The 19663-nt window shown below is 39.2% G+C and overlaps 1 protein-coding gene across 2 annotated transcripts in view; it reads right to left on the reverse strand.

Annotated features, from left to right (window-relative positions):
* The window catches only part of RPTOR (regulatory associated protein of MTOR complex 1), a 208414-nt gene that overhangs the window by 40650 nt on the left and 148101 nt on the right, over positions 1 to 19663 (reverse strand). For both annotated transcript variants that reach the window (XM_075216914.1, XM_075216913.1), the window contains exons 6-7: positions 13427 to 13602; positions 10476 to 10535 (exon numbers count right to left, since the gene is read on the reverse strand). In XM_075216914.1, coding sequence (XP_075073015.1) covers positions 10476 to 10535; positions 13427 to 13602 — 236 coding nt within the window. The remainder of the gene's footprint in view (positions 1 to 10475; positions 10536 to 13426; positions 13603 to 19663) is intronic.

Here is a 19663-nt window from a genome sequence, read left to right on the forward strand (position 1 = left end):
AAAATCTAGGGGGTCTGCAAAATGACAGTTATTGCAGTTTTATCCGAGATACTCATGGTCCATGTTATTAATAATATGATGATCTCACTTGAGGTCAGGAAACTTGGAAACATTTCTTAATCAGAGTGAATGTGTGCCTCAAAGAATCCATGACCAGTGGCATGAATGAACTGAATTAAATAGATCAAAAAGAGGAGATTAAGTGAAGGAGGCGGACAAGCAGATTTTAATTGAGGAAGTGGGGAGCAGTGGAAATTAACTAAGCAAGAAGTGGAAATGGATTGATGAATGGTGACTGGTAGAAATGAATAGAAGTTGGAAGGGACACCAGAGCAAATTGTGATGGGTTAGGAAACCCCAGGAAAAGTATTGAATAAGCATTCTACGATATGAATGAAGAGGAAGTATATTAAATATATAGAAAACAAAACTGTAAACATGGGGAACTGAAATGAAGTCAGGTAGGTGAATGAACTGAACTAAAGGCAGAGGGGTTATGAAAATGAGTGAAGGGAAAATTTAGCAAAAACTGGCTCAGCGTGACAAATATGGTAAACTTGGCTCTGCTTCCTCTACAAAAGACATTAGGAAAATTATACCTCTCCTTTAATGACTATTAACGGATTATCCATGCATGCACGACCTTGATCACACAGGAAGGCTTTAAGGTACAGTTTTCATTTTGTAGGGAATTCAAGTGTTAAAAAATTACTTAAAGTTGCCCTAGCACGGTCTGGTTTGCAAGAGGAATTCCATGTGGAACTATATTCCAGAGAAATAGAAAGCCTTTGCTCATGTTCTATGATCTATGTATATTACTAAGGAAGCAGCAGGCAAGGCATAGGAGTAACCGCATGAGTCAAAAAAAAAAAAAAAAAGCTGTTATGCTGTTCCACCTGGGTCCAGTAGTTGATCATTAAGCCTACATCAATTATCAGGATGAAATGTAAACCATGTCATGTGTGAGAACTGCAGGCTGGCATCCCAAGTACAATACACTTTCTATTTAAAGAGCAGAGGGCAGCAGTCTCAGGACTATACATGTTTTAATAATTTTATTCCACAGAAGCCACCATGGTACCAACATACCACATGAGCTGAATGTTCCTCATACTTCAAGATGACTTGCACTTACCTGGAATAAATCTGTATCACCTTTTTAATACGGAGTGTGTTGTCTCTCTGTTCTGCAAATAGACATTGCATTGATCGTAATTGATGGTCCGTGTTCAAGCAGAAGGCTTTGAAATCAGAAAAGCAATATACTTCACACAGCTTTTTTGCTTCATTCTCCAATTTCTCAATATATGTGTGTACTCGGACCCCTAATTACCAAAAGGATCAATAATGCCTGTTCCTTAGCTCCAGCCCTCTGCACTTGTGTTCCATATGCACAGAGTATAACATAACAGGGGTTATGAGGGGAAAAGCAACTGTGCAAACAAGCTCTTCATAATCAGGCACTAACAAACACCCCACTCTTCCATGAAACCCTTAGTGATGTTACAACTGGCAGCTATCTGGATGTACTAAATAACATTTTCACTGTAGCATTACTGCATGTCTGAAATGTCTGACCACTATGCTGATTGTTTACTCATACACACAGAATTCATTCTTGTTTTTGTGCTACCTGTAATTGCTTGAGAATTAATCATACTTGGGTTTTGTACTACACGCATACTTCCTAACATGCAAGTCCCAGGCAGCGGGGCAGGGTGCGTGACTACATCACAATTGGACGTGGCAACACCCCACAGAGCGCTGCCTTGCGCTGTAAAGCACTAGCCTGTCTATTAGATATCTCCCTTCACCCCAACACTCCCACATGTTCCTCGGGGCAGCAGTACAAAGCCGAAAATTCTGAGCTGTCCCGCTGAAATTGGGACAGTTAAGCTGGGTACACACTACACTGTTTTCGTCCGATAATTGGCTCAAACAGCCAACATACGACCGCTCGTTCAAAAGTCGGGTCAGTGTGTGCAGTGACACGATGGTCAAAAGTCTGCCCAAATGGACGATTATCGCCTCATTTGGTTGGTCGTACCGTTTAATATTTTCGTTCCAATCTCGTTTCCACTGTGTAGTGTGTATAAACTTCCGACCGATCCACAACAGTGAGTATGAAATTACAGTCATTGCTCACGACAACATGGCTGTAAAAGTCGCTAAAGGAAGTCCGCTCTTCCCTTTATCGTCCTAAACAAGGCTAGTGTGTATGCACTCCATGGACCGAGCGATCGGACCATCGATCGCATGTAAAATCGCTCGGCATAAAAAGTTGGTCGAAATTTCTGTAGTGTGTACCCAGCTTTAGGCAGTATGTAGTGCTATTATGTTTAATTGTATTGTTTTATACTTATGTGTATTTATGCATTAATTGTCGTCATGTATCTGTATGCAGACTGTCCTGTGCTACAGAATCTGTGGCACCTTATAAATCAACGACAAGGATGATGAAATTATGGACAGTTAGCAACTATGTACTCTACCACACCACTGCCTGATAAAGCAAGCACCACCCTAGAGCTTTGTGGATATATTGATGGCTAAAACTGAAATCTAGTAGTAAACACCATGTAAGGCACCTAAGGTATATAATACAACCATATAAGAATATCTCACTCCAGACCTCCCCTCCGTCTATTTTGTACTGACAAAGGTCTCCCGGCCATCCATTTAAAACTAAACACATATTATGTACACTGGCTGTAATGCCATTAGCTCACATATATGCTGCAATCAGTCAGCTAACACTATGCAGAATGTAATGCTGTGTATTTTATATAAAACACCTTAATGAAATATAATCAATAGGGTCAACAATTGTTCTCTTTTAATCTTTCCATATGGTTTTGGAAACCAAAAGCAGATGGAAAAGGAAAAAAAATTGGTACTTGCCAATTAATGCATTTCAGCAATTAAAAAACAGAACGCCACAAATATATATATATATATATATATACATACACACAAACCCACAGACTAGAAAATCAGGACCAGCTATACACACCTATTTTTCTTTCACCACATAAGAAACATTCTCCAGCTGTATAAATCAATTTGACATATATGCACAACACCGCTACAGACCAGAGAAATATATGTGACAGGAGACTGCAGGAGATCATTATTATAATACAACAGAAAAACGTACTGCAGAGGAAGTAACCAATGAAATGTAATATGGATAATTCAGTTATTTAGTTTGTATGCTATACATTCGGGGCTCGTTCATATATGTCGCTGGGAACAGGGATAAAAATGCATGCATTTTCGTGACACAAATATAGATCACACAACGCTTTGAACTTTAAAATAAGAATGCTCTTATTTGACCTATTGTTTATACACTTTTCATAGCTTTATTAATGTGTGAAAAAACACTGCCAAGAAAACAACAAAACAGATAGGTGTGAATAAGCCCTCAAGGGAAATAACCTTTCCAACAAGGGTAACTCTTATAGCTAGCAAGAGGCAGCCAAATACATTTTACCCCATCAGACCAACGCCCTTTTCATCAGAGAAGACAGCAGACTATTAGCTGCTAATTATGAAAGTAGGGTAGCTTCTACTGTAACACAAGCACCTTCCACCCCCAGTGTCTCAAACACCCACTATAAGTGTCTCATATATGTCTGAGAAATAGGCATTTAGCTTGAGTGTCTTATTTTCTTTAATGTGTACCCATCACCTACACATGGTAACACAACATTAACCTTATCAACTGACGTCACTAAAGCAGGATGCATCTCATGCCTCAGTGGTGTCACTAGCTCCAGGTTAATTGATAATGTGCATTTGTAGTTCATCCCAGGAAATAGCTGCTACTTTGCGCCCCACCACCTTAAGCAAGCAAATAATGACTCAGTATAAACTGTGTTTTACTCAAATTACAACTAGCAATAATTTAACTGATTAACATTGCTTTGACCCCAAATATGAGACCCTCTGAAGAGCACTTGGATACTAGAATGGAGGATTATGTAGAAAAAACTCAGATGACTCTTTGGCACAAGAAAATCAGAGCTTGCAATCTATTGTTTGATATAAATGATCTATGCAGGTTGGCCGTTGTGATGATGATTATGATATCTAATGACTGATTGTTATTTTCAGTTGAATTCATGTATGACAATGTGAATATTTTATGTAACCTTGTAATGTAATCTCAACGTGTGCTTTGCTAGATGACATGAGTTTGAACTTATGCAAGTGTCATTAATCTGTTGAAAATAGCCAAACCAGGGAGGAGTTTGAAGACCCAAAGTTGTAAACCATCTAGCCAAGCAGAATGATCAAAGGTGGGAAATCAGGGAGTGTAAACATTCCAGAGCTCTGAACATCCCTAGCTCACTTCGAAAGCCCTGTAAAATTTGGGAGATCAATCTGTCTTTATTGTCAGCTAAACTCCAAAGGTGGGGGGTGAGAACCATGTGGAAAAAAGGTTTAAAATCCTCTGCACTAGACAATAAGGTTTGCATTTTCATGAGGTGGTCTACCAAGACTGAAATGTTCCATTTTCCTCAACTGTGTTCCCTCACACACCAAGTCTTAACTAGTAAATATTGACTCTGATTTTATTTCCTATTATATTTTCTGAAACTTATTTGTGCAAATACATTGTATGTCTTGTTATTAATTTTTGCAACTAAGCCTTGGAACCATTTTTCAGATTAAATAAATTTAATCTAGAGTGTTCTCCGTGATTCTTTGTGAATTTACGAAGCACAGGGAGGCTCATGCTACATGTGTATATGATTTAAGTGATTCTGGTGAACGTAAGGACACCATAATAAATCCTTTGTGGTGGCGGAAAAGGTGTATTCATTGCTAAGTGACTAAGGTGAGCGGCGAGCTGTTCAGATTGCTGTATCTGGGACAGGTTGGGCATTCGTGACAGCCGTTTCATACACAGGAGCACTACCAGTGATGAAGATAGTACACTATCAGGGAGCTGCTGTCACATTATTGAATAATGCTTCCATGAAAATGTAAATTCTTGGGTACAGCTGTCCTTTAAAAATCTCTGATCGTGTGCCGTCAGTAGAGCTGCTCCTTAATTACATGCAGTGTAATATTATCCCCTCCTGTGCACAGGCTTCTTCTTAGAAGCTTTATGGTGTAAAGACATCATTATTTTAATTGTTTTACTGCAGATATATTGCAACAAATAAAGAAATCCTTCACTTAAGAGAGAGCCACCTCGGAAAGAACTGGAATAACGTCTCTAGACGCAGGAGGCAGTTAACACTTTAATCTTCATTCATTTGGTTTACTTTTGACAACAGCATCCTCCATTAACTCAGGGACTCGAAAATGAAAAACTTCAGAGAAAACGTTTTTTTTTGTGTATTATTCTACGTTACAGCGCTAACTGCAGGCATAAGCACTGTGGCTCAGTGGTTAGCACTTCTGCCTTACATCACTGGGGTCATGAGTTCAATTCCCGACCATGACCTTATCTGTGAGGAGTTTGTATGTTCTCCGTGTGTTTGCGTGGATTTCCTCCCACACGCCAAAAACATACTGGTAGGTTAATTGGCTGCTAACAAATTGACCCTAGTCAGTGTGTGTGTGTGTGTGTGAATTTAGACTGTAATCTCCAATGGGGCAGGGACTGATGTGAGTGAGTTTTCTGTACAGCGCCGCAGAATTAGTGGCGCTATATAAATAAATGATGATGATGATACATAGGAAATCTATGCATAATGCTATAAATGTATGTATAATTGTTAAAATATCTGTGATGTTGTACTGGATTCAAAATTGCGCCTGGACATCTGCTTACTTAATACAGTGAATATGAGCATGCTTGCTTTCATGTAACTGTAATCACAGTTTTGAATCTGATCTACTTCAAGAGCATTGTATGTGTCTGTTGGCTTTAAACATTGTAACCTTTATGCTGAATGCAGGTTCAATTTCCCCATATCAGGAATGAATCTGAGAAGAGTAGTCCTAGGGTCATTCGACTAGCTGGCCCAGTCCTGTACCCTTACAAGTGATGGAATAACAAATACACAGTCTACATTCAATATTAGAAATCACTGCACCATTACCGTATTTCCCCATGTATAAGACGCACCTGTATAAATCATGTGAAAAATCCTCAATTTTTTCACAGAGCAATTGTGCAGTGGGTACTACAGAGAGGAGAGACGGAGTTCTAACCCTATTGCTAATTCTGCTTTACCCTGTCAGATGCTTCCTCTGTCCAGTAGAGTCTTCTTTCTTCTTTCCGTTCTGATCCTGATGCTGGAAAGTCGTTTACCGTCCTCTTCGCGATGACCGGATGTGCAATCAGGACTTTGACAAAGTTCTGATTGGACAAAACGCCAAATGCAGAAACCGGAAATGTGCGTTCCATCTGTGGTTCACGCACCACATCCGGTCATCGCGAAGAGGACAGTAAGCGACTTTCCAGCATTAGGATCAGAACAGACAGAAGAAAGAAGACTTTACCGGCCAGAGGAAGCATCTGACAGGGTAAGCACTACTACCCCTGTATAAGACGCATCCAGTTTTTAGACCCAAAATTTTGAGGGAAAAAGGTGCGTCTTAAACATGGGGAAATACGGTATATTATGCTGACAATTACATATTTAAACAAAGTGTTAAATGTTTAGTTCTCTTTTTACTGAGTAAAAATAAAGATTTTCAATAACGTATTGAAGTTTTGTCAATAATTACCTGGCAAGACCAAGCAGGCTGTTTTCATACAAGTTCATGCTTCAATTTATTAAACACATGGAAAAATATATTGATTAGACTGTAAGCTCTAGAAGCATGGCCCTCTAATCTTCTGTTACGTTATTACTGTATTGTTAATCATGATATGTTCATATTATCTGATTCTCCTGTGCTACAAAATATGTCATTGTATACAAAATAAGAATTATAGTAATACATTGTAGTGGTATCATCGTAATAAAAGTAATATTTAATATATCATATGTCATAGTAATAACTTAGTAGTATATTGTGCCAATATGTTTATCAAACATATATAAAAAGATGAAGTGAAAATAGACCACATGTATAGAAAAACAGCGAGAAAATCTAAGGCCATGTGCATTTTACATATCCATTCCGCTCTTTGATAGGAGAACAGGCAGATAGATGGATACTCACATGTAGATGATTGATCTTTATGGTTGATTACACATGGGTACTTTACAGATTGTTGATCAGGAAAGGGGGGAAACAGAACAACCTCTACTTTCCCCATTTCCTGCCCATCATCTACTTCTGCAAAAACACCCAAAAACACTCTCAGTCCATTCCTCCGAGGAGATCAATTTTAGTAATGTGACTGTCTCCCCTCTGTTCTTACCAAACCCGGAAGGAACCCGAATATATAAAACACATCTTCGTGTACATGGGTCAAAATGGAAAGGACTTGAGGACAATACTTTACATTCACAGCTAGATACACTGTATATATTGTTAAGTCATATTTAGTTGTGTGCCTAATGCACCCCAATCCCTAAGTAAAGGGCAAGGACAGAGGGTAGCTAGTGATAACCTGGTTCTAGTTAAGTAAGGGATTACTTCTGCTCTGTATCTCTAAGTACGTGTGATTATTTTACTAAGAACTACTTCATATAAAGCAACTTACTTTAAAGGCCCACTAAATCTAAAATACAGTATTATTTATGTATGACAATTGGGACCCCTTATTAAGGGTGTTGATACACTGGGCATACAAGTATTTGTTCTTAGTGGTATACTGATTGGAATTCCTACTGACACAGATATAGATAAAACAAATATTATAGAAGCGTATGTGTGTGTGCGGGGAGAGATGTGAGACTACAATTGTCTAGCCGTCTCACCGCAACATACAGACCAGAATATTTTACATTAAGGTGTGCTTCTTTCCTTATGCTGTGCCCCTGTCTTAAGTTGTTTTCAGACTTGTTTCCCCCATTAAACAGTGTTGAGCAATTAAGAGTTTTGAAAACAAAACAATAAAACAAAGCAGTATCAGCAGCAGTTATTGAAGCCAAACAACGATTTTGCACATTCTTCCTCATTGACATAATGTCATTATTGGAAGAATTTAACAATGCTGAGTTCAGTGTTTCTCAAATTCCCCAAATAATCAGGAGGCAGAACAATGCCTGAAGAGGCAGAGCGGCCAGCGTGAACTCCAGGCATTGCGGCAGTGGCTCTGAGCCTAATCTGCTCTTCCAAGGGACTTTACTAAAGATGAAGTGTCTTGCACTTTTTACTTTTACTGTGTCCTACTTCCATATGATACAGGTTGTTTTAATTTTATCACTGAATAAATTTTCAGTAAAACAGATATGCACCACAAAGAATTATTTCATACAACTTGATTTCAGAATGTACAGTTAAATAAGAACTCTACTTATAAATAAAGCTATGTAGAGTAATGAAATAATAAGTAACAAAAGCAAATTTTAGCCCGGAGGGCAAGACTTGATTCTATTAGGAATATTTAAAAGGAAAAAAAATGCAGGCGGCCCAGTGACCAGCCCACTATAGGACCAGCCCACTGGGCAGATGCCCCCCTGCCCTTCAGCCCAGCCTGCTCCTGATCCACAGCCACATTCCCAACACTCAGTGCACTGACACCTCTGTGCTTTTATGTTTTGAGATTCTGAATGACTGGGCTGCTGTCCAATCAGGGATCTCGACACAAAAAGTTTTGAATGACAAACTTTCCATGTCTCCTCCAGCAGGAAAATGGAGCAAAAAGTTTGGCAATGGGTTAAAAATAAACAAATAGTGAGAGTTCAAGACACCAGACCTCCCGCGGTTCTGCTAGTTGGAGGAAAGGGGAGTTGTACTACAACTTTAAGTGTGGTGAAGTTCTACTTTAAATATCATACACAGACAAAGGAAAATAGAAAAATACTTTGACGGTATTGTCAAGAATTAATTTACAATACAAAAGTAGACATTTTATAATTTACAACTTAATACACTGAGAACTGAACAATGAATAGAGAATAGTTTCACTGTAGACCACCTTGGCAATGGACGGGTTAGCAAATTTTGGATTATTGCTCTGTACATCATATGAATAATTACCCACAGCCCCTCTGTTCATGAATGTCTCTAATTAATCTGAACCTGCTGTGTCTCCAGAGAATGACTCCTTAAAAACCAATTATCTTTCCGTGGATGCTTCTGGGCTTTGGACAATGAGAGAGGTTCTCTTGTGAACACAAGGAGAGAGTGACCTATAGAAGATTTTTGACCACTTCCTGATCAGTGCATTATGACACTAGATGTTAGTTTACCCATAATGCACATTTGTTCTCTAGATATTATGGAATATTACAATACAGTACAATACCACAAGAACAGTCGACGGTGGCAGTGTCAGATACTTTTGGCAATGTAACAGAGTTTACCATTGTAATAAATACAAACAAATCTCACACATTGTACAAGGGGACTGTTTAGGATAATAGGGTGCAAGTAACCAATGGCTAAATTGCTTATCAGACTTTTGGCTAAGATCAAGTGTAGCTGTGGCAGAGCTGCACTTGGTCCTCTGGTCAGGGGCCGGGTATGCTGCTTTGAAAGCCTGGGACAATTGTGTCTCTAGGAGTGGTCATTCGGGGGTGTCAAAAATCATGGGCAAGAGCCTTAATACAGATAGCACGTGAATATGTTGGCATCTAAGCACTTTTAACCACTTTATTTTAGCACCACCCTTATTCTTTGGCCTGGCCTTTTGGCTGGGCGAGAAAATTTTTTACAACCAGCCCAGCTATTAGACTGGGGCCATACCCACTTGGCTCTATTTATTTTTCTTCACGTTTGTCACCTTCATTTTTTTGCTTTTTTTAATTTCACGGATTTTAGGGTGCGGGTAGGTCCTTTTGGGTTCCATCCCCGAAGATCTATAGGGGCCGTGTGGCCCTTAGGTTTCACCCCCCCCCTGAAACCATTGTCTGCCGGGGGTTGGGCCAGTTGCTGAGCCCTTTGTGAAGCTTCGGTGAATCCCAGAAGCTAAAGGCCCCCCTAGCCTTGCAGCGAAGGGGTTCCGAAGACCCTTGTCCCCAAAGCGACCTTTTGGTTCCGGGGGTCGGGGACTAAGGTCTTTTCTCTTTAGGGGAGGGCCACGTTCCGCATCCCTTAGTGCACTTTTTTATGGTTTTGCACCTTTTTTTGGGCACTTTTGGATCACGAAAGCATATTACCAGGCTTTCAATAAAAAACAAAATGGCAATGAGTTGGGAAGATGATGGCTCAGAACAGGAACTATAAGGCAGCAAGAGGGGAAACAAGAATAAAATGAGCAATTAAAGTATTCCTGCTTCTCACACATTAAAGAGGCAGCTGTTTTGTTGGCTGGACCACTATCCAGTCTCTCCATTCAATAAGAACCAGGAACATCACAGGATGCATTTTTGTGTGAGCCACAGACAATTTTTACAAGTGTACAGTGCGTGAATATACAAGTAAATAGATATTTTGTTGTGTATACTTACTTCTCAATGAGGTCCAGAGTGACACCGGGCACCAATTTGACACTTTTCTGCATGCAAAACCTAGAACAAGAGAAACAGAACTTAGTATACTAAACTGTAAGTTATATAGCTGTAAGCTAAACAAAAGGTAGGTTAGAATTTCAAAATCAAACTCAGCACTTTGGATTAGTTTAGTGGTTTAATCAGTGTATTTAATAAAGACACTCAAAGTAAAGTTTCCTGGTTCAATGGTTTAATCAGATTTAGAGAAATATAAAGGACAGTAGAGACACCGACACAATGATCCCCTTTCTGCATCCTGCTTTTCTTACAGCCAGGTATATTCCTTTACTAAAAATACTTAAAAGTATAAACGTGTATGAAAGCTTAGCCTCATTATCCAGTTTTGGCCTGTGTGTTCTGCTACCCGCATAATGTAGGATTACTGGAATTCAAAAAGGTTCACAAACATTCATTAACCACTGTGAGGTAATACAAGGTATGAAATTTAAATATATATATATATAATATATATATTTTTTTTTTTAGTTTCGGAAAGTGGAGACAGTTCTGTGGTCAAATATATATTTATCTTATGGAAATGAACGATGGAGGGACAATGGCAAAGGGCTGAGCTCAAGCTCATTATCAGGCACTCAGAAACCTTCTGCATATACTTTGATCAATGGACTCTTGGTACATCTTTCATACGGTTGAATAATACTTCTTAAAGCAGAGATGTTACGGTGTGTGAAGTACATGAGTATCCATATAAATCAGCCCGTGAGGTGAGCCAAGTTGTTTATTTGAGCCGAAGGATGTTTGATTAAGGCTGCAGTGTAGCTCCATTACTAGAGATGGGCTCTGTACACGGACCCGTACATGCTGCTACGTCGCCAATGTTCAGCACAGGCTGTGATGGATTTTTATTATGCTTTCCTTGGGAGAAGGGAACATTATTAACCCTTCAACACTAGAAAATCCATCACAAGACCTATTAACAAATACCTACAAAATGCAAGACACAGTGCGAAAAAAACAACTAATGCAAGTTGTAAAACACCTCCTAAGACAGCCTAACAATTATTTATCTTTCAGGTCTTCACCTTAAACCCCGACGGAGGTCACTATAGCGGCTGAAACACAACTATTGTGACTTAAATCTCACTTTTTACTGAAAACCTTTGAGTGTGTTGTGAGCATATTTCCCAGGCAGAATCAGCCAAGCCCTTAATCTGTGCAAGCTATATACCCATTGAACAAAGCATACACAGACATATAAATATGTCCTTTTCATTGACCACTGCAGCGTTCCCCTCTCACCCCTACACTCCTCCATCGGGGTAACAGGTGTTTCCCTTCCTCAGATGCCTTTGTCTTCATACCATGGCTGTCTATATAAACATACATGTGATGCACACACACACACACACAAATAATATACATACACACAGAGATCTTATTAAGTAGGAATTCAAACCTTAATGGTTTGTATATTGATGGAGTGCCGATGCCTATCATTTTCATCAAGCCCTGGTTGTGAACATTATAACGTGATCCAGGAGGAGATAACATTGGCTGCTAGCTGGATATAATGGTCCTGCTCGCAGTCTTGCAGAGAGGACTGCAATGGAATCTGTACAATAAATGCTAGGAAAACACTTCTGTCCTGTACCATGAAGCTCTACAGTTCACAGAGCGACGCACAGCTGGGGAGCGTTTGGTGCCGTTAACACTGGTTTGTTTCTCGTTACTCCTTACAGGTACTGAAAGCTGAGAACCCTGAATGGTAATCATGCCTCAGGACATATCTACAGCCCTGGAGTTGGAAAATTAATATCACGGCTTTTACATCTTAAACAACTGTTCCTGACTATTTCAGTAAAATGCAGCATATACAAATGAGCTTTTGTGATTTACAAGATTGCCGAGATGCAGCGAGGAATATAGGAGGAGAACATGAGCAGGGGTTAGTGAATGTATGTATGACATTCTGCACATTAATTGATCAATGTCAGACTATATCTATTGCAGCTGTTCATTATAATGCAAACTTACTTCTAAAAGTGAGTTACCAGCCAGTGAATCTACAGCATAAAGTTTTCTGTGATCTTCCAACCCAATATGGAGGAAGAGCCACCACTTTCCAATATTAAAAGGTAAAATCACTAGAGAGATTTTTAAAAAGATCTAGCAAAGCAAATCTATTCATTCCATGAATACAATACCAGCTGCCTAACCCTCACCTCCCTAGTCTCTCTAAGAAAAGACAGCACACGTTCTAAAAGAGACTTGCCTATTTTTGAAAAATAATTCAGGCTGTGGTCGCCACCCATGGGTGTGTCCAGCGCCATAGGTGGAACCGATAGTACTGTGCGCAACATACTGCAAGAAAGGTGTAGTAGGGCTGAAGGGGAGATTATTTTACTATACTGTAGGAGTCAGCAATAACCAAGCAGCACAGCAACAAAATTACTGCCACACTGTTTAATAAATAATAAGCTCTCCCATGCAGAAGCCTGGGGGCGATAACAGGGTGAATAAATAGAGCAAAGGAAAGAAAGTCCCAAAGCTGCGATAAATGTTTTATCGCGTGGATATATAGGCCCTAAAATCTTTAACTATCTAAAATCTCTAACAAATAGATTTTTTTAAATTAACAAGTAAATAAATATATAAAAGATAAATAATCAAATAAAAACACTGAAAAATTACTTGTAATACAAGCAGTGTGCTGCGGCATGAAGATCAATGGTGCAGTGTACAAGTAATAGTAAGCGCATATTGTTCTGTTTACTTATTAACAATGTATCAATCAATGTATTCACTTGGTTTAAGTAAATTAAGAGCCCTGTAGATAGAAGATGCTGCACGAGCAAACAATGTTTTTATTTTACATGTATCTTTCACTTACATACATTATATAGTAAGAGTAGCAGGGTACACCCTAATAGTGCACGTAAAAGACTCACCATCGTAGTGCTATTTTGATAGGAGTGGTTAGGCAGGAGGTGAAGAGATCAGCAGGAAGGTCAGGGTTCATGGGTAGCAGTTCTGCAGCATCACAGGCAGCCAGCTGGATGCAATTCTTCATAGAGGGTGGCAAAGGCATCTGTGCCAGTGGGTGGCTAGGATTAATGGCAGCAACCTGAAGATGAAAGAACAAAACACTAAATCTAGAGAATTCAAAAAGAAAAGATTCAAAGATGAACCAGGACTAGTCCGTGAATTTTCAGTATGTAGGAAGTACCAAAATGTCCAGGTTAGATTTGTCTGGTGAGAATGTATATCTATATGCATGGTATCTGCTCCATAAGAGTGACTAGTTTACACCTATTTACCTAATGTATTAGTCTATTTCTACTACAACCCTGTAAGCCTATGATTAAACAAAGCAAAATGTATAAACAAAATATGTCTCAAGCACTCTTGTGAATGCTGCCATCCATCTATAAAACAATGTCACCACACCAATAATTCAATCAACAATTAAATAAAAAATAAACGGAAACATGCGCTCCCACCTTATTTCTGTGACACCAAAACATACACGTAAAGTCTCTTAGGGCTAGATTTACTAAGCTGCGGGTTTGAAAAAGTGGGGATGTTGCCTATAGCAACCAATCAGATTCTAGATGTTATTTTGCAGAAGGTACTAAATAAATGCAAGCTAGAATCCGATTGGTTGCTATAGGCAACATCCCCACTTTTTCAAACCTGCAGCTTAGTAAATCTAGCCCTTAATGTCCAAATAAAATGTCAGGTCTGTGCAGTTGGGATGAATTTATCTCCTTGCCAAAGCCAAGAACCAGGAGTAAAAACGTGAGTGAAAAAGCATGTCAACTTCGTGCTACTAACTTCTCAGTAGCATTTGGAACTCACCTAGAGGCTTACCTACGGAACGCAAAATGGAAACCATTAAATGCTAGTAACAGTGGTGGTGGTAATGGGCATGGTGACACTAGAAACAATTGTTTGAAGTGTCAGACATGTTTACATGCATTAAACACGCTAGAAAAATGAATTTAATAAACACCAGCTGGTCTGAGGCCTAAGCTCCTGACAATTTAACTTATAATTTATAATTATTTTATTCCATCTCTCTTTAAACTACCTCTGTTTATCAAATGAAAGATGACAAATAAAATATGTCCAAAAATACATTTAATTAAAAACTTAATTAAAGAAGACCTGTACAGGTGACTCTGCATCTTCTGATTAATACATGAAAAAGAAACCAGCTTTTCAGTTCTATTTTAGATCCTGCTCAGCCCACATTACCACGTTAATTTGTAAAAGAAAGCATCACTTTCTGGAGCTTGCTAACCTAATAAGGGCTTTGTATATCATTTGAAAGTTTAGATAAATATTTGAATATTGATGCAAAGTGAGTAAATCAGTGATGGGCAACCCAATAACACTTTGAGGGCATTACTTAGTATTGGTAATTAAAAAAACAGCCTTAAAATTACCTCACTTATCCCAAAGAGCCCACACATCCCCCCACCTCAGGCCTGCCACATTTAATACAAAATGCCCCCATCAGACCCCACTAGAGGGAGACCATGTGGCGCAGAATGCACTGCACTTCCCATTCCTCCGATGTGTGGCGAGACCTCCCTACCATGTGCAGAGGAAATCACATGATGCTGAAACTAGCTGCTCCCATTCAGTCTTATTCTCTGCTTTATGACACAAAGCAATGAATAAGTTAGAACCCAAGCCACAAATATAGGCTTGCAGGTCCTATGGAACCCTGTGCCCATTACTGACTTAAATGCATGTTATTATTCAAGCAGATATGCATTTCTCTGAGAAGTAAACTAACTACAGGTATGAGATCTATAAGCTAGTATGGGATCTATTATCTGGAAAATAAAACGTAAATAATTGCTTGCTGTGCTAGTCATACATACAGGCATTCAATGACTGCCACTACGTACAGTCAGGCTGGTTATCCATTGTAGTTAAGAAAACACCCGTGAAACTGTATGTAAAAGAGGTGGTAGAACCAATGCTTGCATTTGCAGATGGTGAGGACAACGGAGGTCGTTCGATTGACCGTCCCTGGGAAAGCTTGCAGTGAACATGAGCAAATAGAGCAGGAAGCGTCCAAGAGTGCTGCTGTCACTCATGACCACAAGTGGTATAGGGTCAATAGGTTTTATCACCATCTCAGTTTATATGCGTTTAACATGCTTTTCCTAGCGTGAAAAACACTGGAAAAGCATGATTTTTAACAGGTAACTGTCATTACAGTAAGGAACAGTTATCTTTCCCCTGAGTTGCCCCCAGAATTCTCCCCCTCATTTCATTTGTTAACAGAGCTCCTCACAGTGACTGTAAAAGATACATGTTATGTCTGTGCATGTTTATTTTCTCATTACCATTTTCAGCAGTATTCCCCAGTGATTGCAGATGTGATCATGTCTATGTGCATGAAATTCCACTTCACAATTACTTTTTTTTTGTTTTACACTTCACAATGACTGTTGAAGAGTTAATTATATGCATGGCCGCCCCCTCCTCATTACCTCATGTAGTAGTTCTCCTTACAATGAGTAGGAGGAAAGGGCTCAGTGTGTGTGTAGGATGCTCGTTTCACAGGTCCAGATTAAAGGCCACATGGCCCTGGGGTTGAAAACTATAAAGGGCCTGTTATGAGAAGTGTCGTCCAACCAGAGGTGTAGCCAGTGTTGTGTAAGTGTGGCCAGTGTTGTGTAAGTGTGGCCAGTGTTGTGTAAGTGTGGCCAGATGTGTGTGGGCGTGGATAGCATAGCTTGCACTTCCCTCCAGCCACCTACATATCCCTCCCATCCTCCCTTATATAAAGAGTGCAACCCAACACTAACTGGTTCACACAGCATGTACGAGTGGAAATACATCTCCGCTGTTCCTCATGCTGGAACAAGCTCTTAGCTAATCAAGATAGTCCCCTAAAATCAGGACTATCTTGATAAAATCGGGACAGCTGAGCGGTAAAGGTATTTTATTTTATTGACCATTGAAGACACAAATACAATGGTTGCTTTTTTATTTATTTATAAAGTGCTTTTTTTATCAATAATTTTTATTGATGTTTTTGCAAAATATTTGGGGTACAGAAAAAAATGAGGGCAATCAACAAGGGGGGATACAGGGGGGTGATTGCTCAATGAGTATTACAACAAATATAAATCCACATATTCTAAAAATAGAAATGACACAACAAAACAAAAAAACATTGCAAAGCACATCATAGAAACATAGAACTTCCAAAAGATGCCATGGGGGGACCACTAATTCTCCTGGGGGGAATCATTTAAAGCCAGGAGCGAGTGGTTGGGAGAGGAGGAAGATGACCCTCTATTTGCACCCGCTCCCTCTGTAATGTATACATGCCACTTGAACCACTTCATGATAGAGGCCGAAGCAGAAGTGGAGTATGGCATGTCTATCGTCTCCATTTCAAAACTGTACTGTATTTTAGAAATAATTTGAGCCAGTGTAGGGGATTTATAAAGTGCTTTAACAGAAACATACTTGAAAAATGCTTATTTTAAGTTTTTTTTTAACATTGAACATTGAAGTACAGGGTGCTGAAAACGTAAGAAAATTAATTAAAAAAATGAAACTTGAAGTATAAATATATATAACACTGTCTATTGTATGTATCTATATTGACAACATGATTTCTTTTTACAAACAACCTATTGGATCCTGTTCAGTCAGGCTTATGCTCTGAACACTCCACAGAGACTGCCCTGACCAAGGTTGTCAATGAATCTGTACAGCGCTGCGGAATCAGTGGCGCTATATAAATAAATAGTGATGATGATGATGATGAATTGATCACAGCTAAAACTAAAGGTCATTCTTCTAATTCTCCTGCATCTCCCTGCTGCATTTGACACTGTTGACCACTCTCTCCTCATACAAACGCTACAATCCCTAGGTCTTCACGACACTGTCCTATCCTGGGTCTCATCCTACCTAGCTAATCGATATTTCAGTGTTAATTTCTCTGGATCCACCACCGCTCCGCTTCCTTTATTAGTTGTCTTGCGTAACCGACTGTCTTTCAGTCATTTCATCTTGGATGTCCTCTTGCCAATTCAAACTCAATTTTTTAAAAACAGAATTAATAATATTCCCACCCACCAACAAAAGCGTCTTGCCTGACATTTCTATTTCTGTTGATAACACAACCATAAATCCCAACCTGCAAGCTCGCTGCCTAGGTGTAATCCTTGACTCCCAACTATCCTTTTTTTTCCCCAGATCAACTCTATATTTACATCATGCAACATACATCTAAAACACATTTCCAAAAGCGCACATATCTCACATAGGACAAGGCAAAAATTTAAATTCATGCACTCATCATCTCCCGCATCGACTATTGCAATTCCTTTCTTACTGGTCTTCCCAAAATCAGACACAAACCCCTACAATCTATTTTGGACGCAGCGGCTATATTGATTTTCCTTCCACTGCTGATCCACTCTGTCCGTCTCTACATTGGTTGCCTGTATTTCAACAAATTCAATATAAAATTCTTCTACCAACATACAAGGGCGTCAACAAAATTGCACCAACATACATCTCCTCACATGTGTCAAATTATCTCCAAACTCGACACCTCCGTTCTGCCAAAGATCTGCGTCTCTCTTCTACACTCATCACATCCTCCCATTCCCAGTTACTGAACTTTTTTCGTGCTACACCTACTTTGTGGAATTCCCTTCCACGCACAATAAGACTTTCCTCTAGTCTTCAGACCTTCAAGCGTTTTCTGAAAACATATCTCTTCAGACAAGCTTATAATAATCCTCAACTACCCTCTCAATCTCCCTAGGTTACCATAATACCACCTTCTACACAGCTAACACAAGATGAAAAACCTTTAACCAACATTGTTGAGTAATGATCATGCAGCCCGCTAAATAATTTTTACCTCTACACTCTAGCTCAGGGCCGTAACTAGGGCTGTGCGACAGGGGCGACCGCCCAGGTCGCAACGCTGAAGGGGGCGCAATTTAGGAATATTTTAGGTTAATTTGGTTAAAATTGAGGGCTAGGGGGGCGGCATTTGTCTTTCTCGCCCAGGGCGCTAGAATTCTAAGTTACGGATCTGCTCTAGCTGGACCAATATGCAATATGATGGAGCACTTACCCTTGTGTATCAAACTCCCATTGTTCCATAGGTTGTAAGCTTGCGAGCAGGGCCCTCTTACCTCTCTGTCTGTATGTATCAATCAGTATTGTTTTATCACTGTTTGTTCCCAATCTTAAAGCGCTACAGAATCTTCTGGCTATTTAATGTTGATGATACATATATACATACACACACACACACACATCATGGTGACTGTAGGAGACAGTGTTCAGCATACATATGTGTGTATGACATTCCCCTCCTCATTACCTTGTGTAACAGCCCACCTCATGGTGACTGTAGGAGGCAGTGCTCAGCATACATACGTGTGTTTGACATTCCCCTCCTCATTACCTTGTGTAACAGCCCACCTCATTGTGACTGTAGGAGGCAGTGTTTTGTATTTCTATATCTATGTATATGACATAATACTGAGCAAAAACAATTTACTTTGTTACCTATAAGATTTTTTTTTTTCTATATTGGACCCCGGATAAAATCTTTCATAGATAGTTGCCAACAAATTCAAATAATCAGCACAGACATTTTGCTGCTAATCAGGTGCACCTAAATACATCATATGTGAAACTATCAACGCAGCCTTTGGTGCATTACAAATTCCATAGTGAAAAGTTTCCTGAACATTATTATGTCATTCTCCTGTATATTGAAAAACAAAAAAAAATATTTATTGCCCCTTACTATTCTGTATATTGCATGGTTTATAATTTTCATTTATTGTACAGCACTGCAGATTCTGTGTCCCTTTATGAATAAAATATGATATTTGATAAACATTAACTTATAAACACCAATGAACAGATTTTGGGAATAAAATACACATAATCAGAGTTATCTGGCTGTGAGTTAGTCAATACTGAAAAATAATAACATTTCAAGTTGCAAATACTTCAACCCCATCTCTGATGCATAATTTCCTTGTCTTGTGAGTATATTTTTGCTACTCTCTCAAGGAATCAGGAGATCTCTTGTCCTCCTCAGTCATTAAAGTGAATTTAAAGCAAAGAAACATCGAGACTTTATTATCTGTAACAAACAATATTAAATATAT

The sequence above is a fragment of the Mixophyes fleayi genome, chromosome 6 (genome assembly GCF_038048845.1).
Source record: "Mixophyes fleayi isolate aMixFle1 chromosome 6, aMixFle1.hap1, whole genome shotgun sequence".
NCBI lineage: Eukaryota > Metazoa > Chordata > Amphibia > Anura > Limnodynastidae > Mixophyes > Mixophyes fleayi.